General features: G+C 42.7%; 1 protein-coding gene across 1 annotated transcript in view; it reads left to right on the top strand.

Moving 5' to 3' along the window:
- The first annotated feature begins 7669 nt into the window (after positions 1-7669).
- LOC126569920 (adenylate cyclase type 9) overlaps positions 7670-12500 on the top strand; it is a 16516-nt gene continuing 11685 nt past the window's right edge. Inside the window, 2 exon segments of the mRNA XM_050227336.1 lie at positions 7670-8254; positions 10913-11260. Of these exon segments, the coding sequence (XP_050083293.1) occupies positions 11252-11260 (9 nt within the window). The 5' untranslated portion in view covers positions 7670-8254; positions 10913-11251.

Below are 12500 nucleotides of genomic sequence, written 5' to 3'. Positions count from 1 at the left end.
GGAGGAAATCCTTTTCTCATTTTTTAAAAGTGGCGTGACAGAGAATGCAGCATGATCATTTTGCATCATTAGACAAGCAAACACACAGACACATACACACGAACACACACACACTCGTACACTCACACACAGACGCGTCCGTGAATTTTACCGCGTCTGCGATCTGCAACAACTATCCTTCGTCATTTCCCCATGGTTGTCGTTCCTTGGCGCACCTCATGCACCGCGTTTCGAAAACGCGTTAAGTGTATGATCCGCACGTTCGGGGTGGGAGGGGGGAGGGAGGTCTCGAGGGATTTTCAGCTCAACAGCTACTCTACTAGTGTTTCAGTCACGCACCCTCTTAGCGTGCCTCAATTCCTCCACCCCTCCGCCATTCGTTTCGCTAGACAACTGATGGCCGAACCTTTGTACATTTGTGAGGTTAAAAACAGAACACTGGTGTGGATGGACCAAACCGGTGCCGGAGTCTTTTTTCTTGCAGCGGCAACCCATTTCCCCTTTATGGGTGAATCGAAACAAAAACTAAATATAAAAAGTAAAACACCCGCACCCCCTCCCCCCCTCCCTACCCACAATGAATCATCAATGCTCAAAAACGATTATCTAAACATGGAAAGGCTCATAAGCGAATAATAATCATAAACAAGCAACACAGAGACAAACAGCAAATAAAAGAAGAAGAGCAAGGAGAAGCAAAAGGGGGGAAAGCTGAAAAGGAAAAGTAAGAAAGCTAGAAACATAAAGATTTATCACGAAAAGCTGTTCGTTGGTTCAAATTTCGTTGGTGCAAATAGTAAACAATGGAAGAAAACCTCGCGCAACGAATGTCAAAAGGGAACAAAATATGTGAGAAATGAAAAAAAACCAATATAAGTCTGAAAATGGATATAGTGTGTATAGGAAGGAAGCCGAGGCGGAGGCAGCGGAAGACCGAGGAGAAACAAGGAAGAGAGAAACGAAAGAAACAGAGCAAAACCAACCTCTTTATATATATATATATATATTCTCGTATTCTGCCATAAGCTGCGTTTACACGAAGCGCAAACGTGCAGCACAATCTGTGGTAAAACCGTGGGAAACTGCGTGGAAAAATGTTGCTAAACGACGGGGCGACGGCAAAATTATTTGTCCCCAAAACAAAAAAAAAACTAACTCGATACGAGTTACATTTTAGCGACAGTCTGTGTGCTCCATTTTGCTTTTCTTTTGTTTTTGTTTTTTTTAGCGGTTAACGTGTGTTCGATTGTGACTTTGTTTAATGCCCCCCCCCCCTTTTTTTAATCTGCAAAAGGCATCTCAATTTTGCTCAATCACGGATCAAAAGTAATGGAATGGCTGTCAGTACAAACCGGGATACACATATTTTAACGCGGTCACACGAAACGGCACAAATGGACATTATGATGACGGTGTGGGTTGCGCAGGGTTTTCGCTTCGTGTATACTCGGCTCTACACTACAAAACAGAAAAGTAAAAAAAGGTTATTTTTGCTATCTTTGTAGTGTGATCAGTGTAGCGTACCCCGGTGGGTGTTGTTTTTTTTTCATTTATGATTCAAGACGCGAATGAGCTTACTTGTAACAGCGATACTAGAGAACAGATTCCCGCATACGAGAGAGAGACAGACAGAGAGAGAGAGAGAGAGAGAGAGAGAAGCCCGGATAGGGATGGAGATGATGTGAGAATTAGACATAAACAAGATACAAACAATTGTAAAACGCACACACACCAACACACACACACATACACTCACACACAAAAATGCGAATATTTCTACACAACATATGTATATATATTACTTATGTACATATATACTAGATTGAGGGAACAGTAATCCATTATTTTGTTGGGTGAAATTCAACACATATAAAACGGCGATGGTCGATCTCCTCCCTAGCTCCTGGGCGATGCTACGACTTCGAACATGCCCATTTACGCCCAGTATTTTTGTAATGTGATCGACCTTTTCAACGATCGGACTGCTAGTGCTAGTGCTAGTATTTATTGCACATCAACAATCGACGAAACCAAAGCTGCGCATTCTTTTTTTCTTTTTTGTTCGAGACAACCAGAGCCACCGTAAACACCTTTCAAAAATTCAGCAGCATAATGTATGTGCTTCAATATGCTCTTTGTTGACTTCAATTTAACAGAAATGACAAACACTAAAGGATTTTTGTTTTGTTGTTGCGTAAAACGTACCGTTGAGCGCTAGCGGGAGCTCCGAAAAATAATGGATTATTATTTCCCCTCAACCTAATATCTATTAAGGAGTATGAATTAATTCTTGCCGTGTTTCTTCGTCTGTTGTGAGCTCACTACAACAACTAAACCTATGCGTTAATGAAAGAATGATCCTTCGACAGCTACTACTTTCTCCAATCGTTCAGATATTTCCTAGCTTCCATGTCGTTATAACTCTAGGTTGGAAGAGATCCCGGTTTCTGATGCTTTCATAAGCGCAACCAAATCATTCTTTTTTTTTTAATCATCACCATGACAGTCAGCCACATTTGGAACCGTGGCGTATGGTTGACCACATGTTTCAGAGAATGTGCCAGTTTTTTCCCCCTTTTAAAATGAGTCCGGAGTGCTGTCAATTGTTTATCATCATACGTTTTGGCCTGTTCAGGTCTGGACTCTTGGTCTTTGAAGCGAATGGTCGCTACTTTTAAACCGATAAATGCCATATATTGTATAAAATAATATGTAAGACGAACGAAGAAGGCAAGAATGAATTCATACTGATAGTTCATTTTCAGTGTCGAAGACATCAACAGGACCACTTGAACAAATCGGTGCTTTTTTTGTAAAGCAGTATATGATGATTTTGAGTTTTGCCAATTGGTCCTTGAACATTTCAAAAGAAAATTGTGGAATAAATTTGAACAAACAAATCTTGCTATCACTACTTCTTACTTTTATTGCACTTTGGTTTACAGGAGATTGAAATAGGACCACTACGCTTAAACTATGCCCAAGTCAGTTTGAGGCCAAAATCTGTTATATAATTTTCGTATTTAAAACATTAGCTCTTATTGCTCATGGTTAAAGAAAAAATCAAATTATCCTGGTCGATTCAGTGGACCGAAACTCTTAACTAATGCCGATGGGAATGGCGTACCATGGATTCTGATTGTTCTCCAAACATAATTCACAGTTATTCGATTTCTAAGGTTCAATTTGATCATTTGCAGAGCAATGGCACTTTACGGGGATTCAATTTTGCTTATCAGATTCAATTTTGCTCATGAATCAACCTCCGAATGTGCGCAAATCAGACTGCCCGGCCAAAGTTTCCCTAGCTGGTTGGTAAATATTTATAAACCACCAGCAATCGAGTGTCTAAGAGTAGTTTATCACAGCCAGTAAATGGTTGAGTAATCTTGAAGTATTAAAAACAAATACAAACAGACTTTCCACTACTAAAATTATGTACAGTGCGGCTTTCGGCCTACGTTTTGTCTGTTGATTTCTGTCACATTCCAGTATATAAAAAAACGAACTAAAATAATACTAAGGAAGCCATATTGTTTGCCTTCGAGATCCGTTAGAGTTTTAGAGGATACACAAATGAAAAAAAAAGTCTGGTCGTATTATAATATTCAATGCATTTAGCATGGTCCTCGCAAACCAGACAACCCTGAATTGGATAAAGCAAAGCTAATTTATTGTTTAAACGGATTTTAACGCACACCATTTGTAGCAATAATTGACACACAGTGCCGTTTTACTACTGCTTTTTTTTTTAATTCGGTTTTACCAACAAATCAGCGATGAGGTGGTCCTATCAATGTGCCTGGCAAAGTGTATACACATACGTATATTAATATATGTGCAGACACAGACCAAACTAGTTACCATACAGGTCAATTGATTTTAATGTATCCATAAGTTTGGAGTTTGTCTTTTTATTTTCTCGAATCATGATTAATCTCGAAAACGGTAACGTCCAAGCACGCGACTCCTTTCTTTACAATAAAAGGAAAAAAAAACGAGAGGAAGAAAAAGTGGGCAGAGGGTCACACACAAGTCCAACTTTCCCCTGTACACCCCTTCCACCTCGTTCCGTTTTCCCCTGTCTCGCGACGTTGGAGAGCCAAACGCACTCTAGCAGGGGGCAATTTGGGCCTAGCGATGGTCATTCGTGCGGTAATTCGAAGCCCGAGAGACAGTAGAACGAGTGCGTTGTGGGTTGTAGAAATGAACATTGTTTGAATTGCAAGAAAAGATAAACATTATTTGAACTTCCTTGAACTAACGATAACTATAACCAGAGAAACCACACATACAATCATAGCGCGCACGCGAGGTATGGCTGGTATGTGGGCATGTTTCTTAAATTAAATAAATCGAAAGAAGAAAAAAAACCAGCCAAACGATAAAGGGAATAACGTGCTGCGATTCCATACACACAACAAAGAACAACAAGCGTGGCAAAGGCAACAAAAAAAAAGAAAACATTCATTCACATAGTTACCTATTGTGAGGCGGGGACTTGGCGCCTGTTCTACATTGATCAAAATACGGTGAAAGGTGTTACGCGAGGGGATGGACACCTATTTTTTGATTTCTTCTAATCTCCCATCTTCACCCTCCCGACGTTTCACCCTGTTTCAACCGTTTTTGCTCATCCTAAAACTTGTGTAAGATGGAACATTGAAATCTTAACGCTGAACACTATGGCATCGTAAAGATTTGATTCTATACCAATAAGCTACCAATAGATGTATACAATCAAGCATGTAAGGAAAATCAAATAATAGTGTATTATAATAACAGTAAAACGATAGATACAGAGAGAGAGAGATACACATAGACAGAAAAAGAAAAAGAAAAAGAAAGTGAGAGAGAGAGAGAAATGGGAAGTGTATGAAAGAACTTATAACCGTTGCGTGTATGGAACAACAATTGTATGCAAAAGTTTTATTGTAATACAACTGACACGATATGTGTTTGAAGAGCAAACGTGGTGAAGTTAAAGGCAATGGATGAAGAACAGAACCACACATATAAATCATCATTCGTAGCATGGGAACGCAGGCAGACAGCAGGCGGAGCAGGCATGAAGAGAAAGCTGGAAGAGAGATAAAAAAAAACCATGACATGACATAGAATTTTTACAACGCAAATCATACGAAGAACCAAAGAGAGTGGGAGAAAACTCGCAACCCGTAGCGGGTGGGTAAGATTACTTTTATTGCAAATCTGTCTAACCCCGCCCAAAGCCACCGCCCCTTCCCTCCCCTTCTCTCCCTCCCCGTCACGGACTGATCCGGACTGATTCGAGTCGATCCCGCTGGTGGGTGGTAATGAGCAAGATTCCGCAACAGCAAATGGTGCCCAGCCACAACCGGGGGATGGCAAATTTGAGGGACAAAAACCCAGTGGGCCAGAGGGAAAATACAGTGTAAGAGGGAGCGGGTAACGCAGAAACGAAAAAGATAATCTCTACTCCCCCCTCCCCCCTCCCCTTCTCTTCTAAACGGAAATAGTCCAACAACGCGACATTCTCAACGCATGATCATTCTCAAGCATTCTTACAGACAACTACTGGGTTCCATAGATAATAAATAACATTTTTTCGATACGTTCTGATTGAAAATTTAAACAAACAAAAAAAAAACAGTCAAAGCATTGTCCTATATAATTCTTAGCATTAAACAAGTGAAGCTAAGCTAGTGTTGGAAAAGCAAGCAAGCTAAATGGAAACAGCAGCAACAGCAGCAACAACAACAACAACTGCAAGAAAACCCTTACTGTGGCCATCCATTCACTGGAGTGAACAAAGTTGTAAAAATAAAAATATCTTGAAAAAAAAAGAAAGTTGGCACCACGACTACGTTGTTTAGCCGACTGGCTGGCTGATTATGCCGAAATGGTACCTACACCAATGTTCGTCATCTACGGCCGGAGAAAGGGAGTGAGTCTTTTCAAAGTGTTCATCCATTGCCCGGTAAATGATTTTCTTGCTTGTTGGTTTTGCCGATCCGAGTAATAACAAATTGCATTTCTTATTCCCTCCGTTGTGCTGCAACGTACGTTATTTTGAATGGAATTACTCGCGATCGGTAGCGGTTACACAAGCGCACGATATTTCCTTTTTTTCTCTATTCATTTTTTTCATCTTCTTTGCGCGAGCTACTGAAAGAATAAGCGCGGAAGTTTGTTTTTGTTATTGGCTACAAACAACAGCGTTTTTTAAAGAGGGGTTTTTTGAAGGGGGGTACATGTTTTTCACATTTTTTCCTGAATGCTGATCCTTTCAAGAGTATTGTGTTAAAGTTTTGGATCAATCGGGGAAAAACTGACAAAGATACAGATTTTTGAAAATCCGCGTTTCATACAACGCTCCATGCACCTCGCTACTTTGAGTCGGTTCCCATTCTGTACCGTAAAAACTACTGGACCGATCGATTTGAAATTTTTAACACATAATTTGTACACTCTTAGCTAAATAGTCCCGTCAAGATTTCATGAAAATTGTTGATACTTTTTTTAAAACGAAACTTTAAAAATCGTGTTTTAAGCAAAATGACAAAAGCATTACTATGTAAACTTAAAAAATCTGCCAAAACTTGAAAAATTAGATTATCAACAAAAACTTGACGGGGTTATTTAGATAAACTTATAATCTTTCAAACGAGTATTGATTTGTACTTTTTAGATGACCCGTCACGCAGCTACGATGGGCACCGTAAAAAGTACCTTTGCGACGACATGCCTACCTAAATTTGATGCCATGGAATAGTTTTTCAATGAATGTTGCTCAAAACATTACCAAATATTCTTCAAAAGTTGTAGATCAATATGCCATTTACTTGAAAAAATAAAGTTGAATGGTTACGTTACAAAACATCGTCAAAAACGGGCCTTTTTTGGGCTCGAATACCGAAAATACCGAAGCCCCCACCGCTATAAAGTAGCAACCAGTCCGCGGGCCATTTCACCACATAACTTGAAGGTGTATGGTTTTATTGAATGTTTTCTTTTTCCCACCAAGTGGTTACCCCACCGGAAAAACGAAATAATGTGGTTCCGTTACCATAAACCCGACCATGGAGGCGCCTGTCGAAATGGAGGCGCCAGGTAGGCGTAGTTTCACGGATTTGTAATTGAAATTTAAATCGCAAAATAATGTAGCGAATACATAATGTTGAACCCCTCCCTCTCTAAGATGATTTTATTATACCATTGAACCCTTGAAAGTATGCATCTTTTTAGAGACGTAGATTTTGTTTTTCTTTTACCCAAAAAATACATACAGCATTCAATTAAGGAACAGAACATAGCATAAGTAAATTATAAGAGATTGAAATTTTCCGTTAAAAAAACTTGTTTGCACAGTGCTTTCCATGATTTTATCTCTCGGTTTCTCCTCTGCACGGTGGTCTGCGCTAACCGGGCATTCCGGGTCGGATCCGCCGGAAACGTGTTGGCGAATCCTGTGTGCGCGCACCTTTAGCTCGACATTTCTCGATGTGCTCGAAATGAAACTGTGAAACTCGAATCGAGCTCCTGCTGCTCGAGTGCATTCGTCTTTCATTTTCTTTTTCGTTTGTTTTTCTTTTGGTTTCGTTGTAACAACAAAGCTATTGCCGTTCGAGGGCTGCTGCTGTTCCTGCTGCCTGTGTGTCTGCCGCCGCCAACCCCACCTCTCCACGGCGAAAGGGATCCCTCCACGGCCGACATCATAGTCACAAAAAGTGTGGAACAAAAAGGGCAAAATCTATTCGCGTCCCCTCCGTTCATGGTCGCCTTGTATCCTGACAGCAACAACAACAACGACGACGGCAGCGACGGCAGCGACGACGAAGACAACAATTGTTGCTCGCACCACTTGGTCGCTAACGCATCCTTCCGAGCATTCCCGTACTTGATCGCGGTCTCGCGCGCGCGCGTGTGTGTGTGTTCCTTTGTGCTGTTGCTGCTGCTACAGCTGGAGCGTTGGAACCCGGCCCCGGGACCCTCTGGACCAGGCGTGTGGCGTGTGACTTAGTGCTTGGCCCGCAGGAGGAGATCGAGATGATGAGGAGCAAGCATCAGGCAGCGTCCAGCGGCAGTCTGTGAGTGCACACCGAGTCTGCTTCCCATTCCCACTCGGTTACCCAATCAACCATCAAAGTCAGCGCAAACAGCACCCACCCAGCTCAAACCGACCCATTCCGACCGACCACGGCCACACGGCCACACGGTGACACGGGGCCGCTGCTGCTGCTTAGAAAGGAAAACGCTTAGAAAAAAGAAAAAGGTAATCTATTTGTTGGCTGTCGCGGCGGAGCACACGGCCATGGCGTGACGTGTGGCGAGGGAACGGGAACGGGAACGGGAAGGGAAGGGAAGGGAAGGGAAGGGAGTGGAGTGAAGTGGAGTGGAGCGTAAGTGTCAACACTGTGCCCATCCGCCCCGTCCCCGTATGTGTGTGCAACCTTGGCGAGCTGAGCACAGCGCGAACGAACGAGTGAGTGAGTGAGCCAGCGAGTGAGCGAGCGAGCAAGAGAATGAACGAACGAGCTCGGGGCAAACGCATCAGTGATCGTGGTGCAGCAGCTGAACCTGAAACGCACCCTCCACCGAACAACCGATTCATCCGTCAAGCAACCATCAATGCTCAACCCCACGGCACCGGACCGGTACCAACCCTGGAACCACCCTGCAGCCCTTCCAGGCAGGCGCGAGAGGGGCCCCCGCAGAGGATTTGCCCTCTCCATTATGGAGCATAGGTGGCCAGCTGCCGAACCTGCACGCAGAAAGTGCAGTCGACAATCAATCGTGAATATCTGCCACGCGAATCATTTAGACAAATTGTCAAACAGCAAAGTGTGTTAGGGAGCGACAAAGAGAGAGTGAGAGAGAGAGAGAAGGGGGTGCAAAGTATGGATGATGATACCCAGGCACCGGACCAAAGTGGAACCGGGACCAAAGCACCAGAACAGGGACGAAGCTGAAGGACACCTGTTACACATGGTTGTTGCTGCCCGTTCTCTTATGTCCCCCCCTTTGTTTACCGGCATTGATACTGCATCTTGGACTACATCCCCTGTTCCAGGGCGATCGCTGAAGCACACGTAACCACCCCGTAACCGCACATATACAGTATGCAAAGAAAAGGTTTATCCGCCCCCGTGCAAGCATTTTTTTCATTTTCACTTATTTTGCAAGGAAACCTATGGCCTAAAAATGTGTATTACATATCAATGATTTTGTTTTTTGTTCTTCTTTACTGTGCTTTTTACATTTTCTTAAAATATCTCCTAGAACCAAAGATATAACAAAAACAGTCGGCCAAGGTACGAAAAGCACGCAAAGAAACCTTTATCCACCGTCTTGAATGCATTTTTTTGATTTTCACTGATGTTTCAGGGAAACTCTCAGCCTAGAAATGTGTATTACATATCAATGGTTTTGTTTTTTATTCTTCTTTACTGTGCTCTTTACATTTTCTTAAAATATCTCCTAGAACCAAAGATATAACAAAAACAGTCGGCCAAGGTACGAAAAGCACGCAAAGAAACCTTTATCCACCGCCTTGAATACATTTTCTTCATTTTCACTGATTTTTCAGGGAAACTCTCAGCCTAGAAATGTGTATTACATATCAATGGTTTTGTCTTTTATTCTTCTTTACTGTGCTCTTTACATTTTCTTAAAATATCTCCTAGAACCAAAGATATAACAAAAACAGTCGGCCAAGGTACGAAAAGCACGCAAAGAAACCTTTATCCACCGCCTTGAATGCATTTTTTTCCATTTTCACTGATTTTTTAGGGAAACTCTCAGCCTAGATATGTGTATTACATATCAATGGTTTTGTTTTTTATTCTTATTTACTGTGCTCTTTACATTTTCTTAAAATATCTCCTAGAACCAAAGATATAACAAAAAACAGTCGGCCAAGGTACGAACAGTACGAAAAAAAATGTTTATCCACCCTCATGTCTTTCATTCTTTTCGGCATTGTACAGTCCACAATAATCAAATAACAAGTTTTGCTCTCAATTTCAACGATGCATTTCAGTTCGTTTAATCCCCAAAAACATCTTCTGAGGCCTATTTTATGGTTTTATCGCCAAAAATACTGGAATTATGCACCTAAGAAGCGTGAAGAAACGTTTTTTTCTTACCTAGCTCCACTGTTTTTTTTGTAATATCTTTATTTCTTTGGATGTATTTTTGGAAAGCATAAAAAACATAGTAAAGAAGAATAAAAAAACAAAACTATTGATATGTAATACACATTTTTGGGCCAAAAGTTTCCTCGAAAAATCACCCAAAGCCTAAGCGTTGTGCACTTTTTTTTATTTCGCCTACTGTATGCGCGCTCCTAATCACTCTCGCCCACCCCCCCGCGGACAGCACCCTGTCCGCCGGGGGTGGCGTGGGTGGCTTTTTTTATCTGTTTTTTTTTGTTATCTAGCCTCCGCAGTGTGCGTTCGCGTACCCTGCTCGGATCCTCCGAAAGACCGACAAGGCAAACATACGGCACACATGGGTTGAGGGGGGGAGAATGCTACCTGGGTGGTAGTGGTGCCGGTACACGGCATGTGACCGCAACCGCGCACTTGATTCGCGGTTTCGCGGGGTTTTTTTTTGAGTGGAGGGGGGTGCGAGGGAAGGTGCTAATTTTTTGGGTGCTACCATTCCGCGGAGCGGCTTCATAATTGAATTTGGCTGCGAAACGCGCGTAATGTGTTGCCCAAAGTTGTCGAGTACCGATTGCGGGGGGGGGGGGGGGGGGCATATTTGCGTCCGCTGTTGGTTCCGTCGCAGAATTGTAAATTTGTAATCCCTGTCGTCGTGCTGCGAGCGATAGGGCTACCTCCAGCGTCGTCTACGCACGGTTAATTAATAGTGTACCTGTCACCCTGACCAAACGCGCAGAGTAACGGTTTTGTTTTTTTCGTTGTAGGTACAGGGTCCCAGCGATCAGGCAATCCTGATGGGCCGATCACACATCATGTCCGAGATTGTTGCCCACCGAACGAACCAGCACCATCATTGGCAGCCAGCGTATTGCTGGTTAACGATGGTACAGTAAGCAACGTCACAGCAGGAACAGGAGGAGGAGGAAGAGTATAGGGGGGAGTTTGGGAGCAGTACGAGCATCCGATAGACGCTGTAGAACGCGCAAGGCGACGCACGCTCCCCTACACTACCAGCCACTGCAGCGGGAAGGCGGCCGCCCCGACTGCCAACCAACCGAAACCCAAGAGGAAACCAGGACCAGGGAGGGACCACGGTTTCAACAATGTCGGAGGTAAGTCCCGGACCCCCGGAGAAGACCATTTTATTCCGTGCAGTACCAGGTGTATGCGTATGAAACCGAGTTTTTTCGTTCTAATGCTATATTTACGCCAAATGGAGCTTCTAATTCTCAGTCTAAGTGTTTTATTATGTTCATTAGGCATCCGTTACACATAATCGGTGTGCATTTGATTCTAATTTAACACTATTACAAATATTTTCATTGCGATTAAAATGGCAAGTTCCGAATCTCAATAACCGCGATCCGCGGACATCGTTCGTTTTTTGCCTCCATCTCAAGAAATCGGCGGCCGAATCGCATCAAATTTTTATGGAAGGTTACGGTGGGCATGCTCTCACTGAAACACAGTGCAAAATGTGGTTTAAACATTTTAAAAGTAATAATATTGTTGTGAGAAACGAGGATTGCCACCAACCATCGAAAATGTTAAAAGTCATTAAATTGCAGGCCTCATTAAAAATGGGCCAAAAAGAGGTTGCTAACGATCGTTAAAAGCAACAATTAATCAATTCCTACCGACACTTGTGTAAAAGAATTAACCAAAATATCGAAAACCGACCAAATTGACCAATTTTCCTCGATGAAAATGCTCCGCCACCGCGCGCGAAATATCGACCAAGGACACGGCCATTTTTGCAAGGCATCTAAAAATTGGTCAACAGGTGGTTAAAATGTGTAGCTAACGATTTCCATTGACTTTGTAGAGTAATTTTTTCTCCATTTTCTAAGAATGAGTGTTTGTTTTTTTGCAAATCAAAAAGGTCGGTATGCATACACCTGGTAAGGGTACCAAAAACGAGATATGTTGATATGTTGATATGTATATTGATGTACTTCGCGTCCACTGGCGGCATTGCCCTTTGTGGGCGCACGATTTAACATTTAAAAAGAGATCTCCAGCATAAAACTTCACAATAATAGACAATGATAGACATTACACGCGAGGACGAACTCAATGCAGAGAGATTAAGCAGTTTCTGCAACACAGGCAGGCAGGGAAATAATGAATCTCGAGCGTTGAAGCAAATAGTAGCAGTCGTCGTTGCTGTTGATTTCGCTGAATAACCTGGTGCCATCCGCGTAACGTAGGATGCGCGATGCACGCAAGATGCTTGTTAATGTCATTAATACAGTTTTTCAAACAGCAACGGATGACCGAGATTGCTTCGGATCGCGACAACAAGGAGCTCAGGGAGAGGAAGGCAACATATAGCTGCCCCGGTCTCGGATC

Source organism: Anopheles aquasalis, chromosome X (assembly GCF_943734665.1).
Source record: "Anopheles aquasalis chromosome X, idAnoAquaMG_Q_19, whole genome shotgun sequence".
Taxonomy (NCBI): Eukaryota; Metazoa; Arthropoda; class Insecta; order Diptera; family Culicidae; genus Anopheles; species Anopheles aquasalis.
Note: the sequence above shows the minus strand (reverse complement) of the source record. Positions and strands in the feature narration are given on the sequence as shown.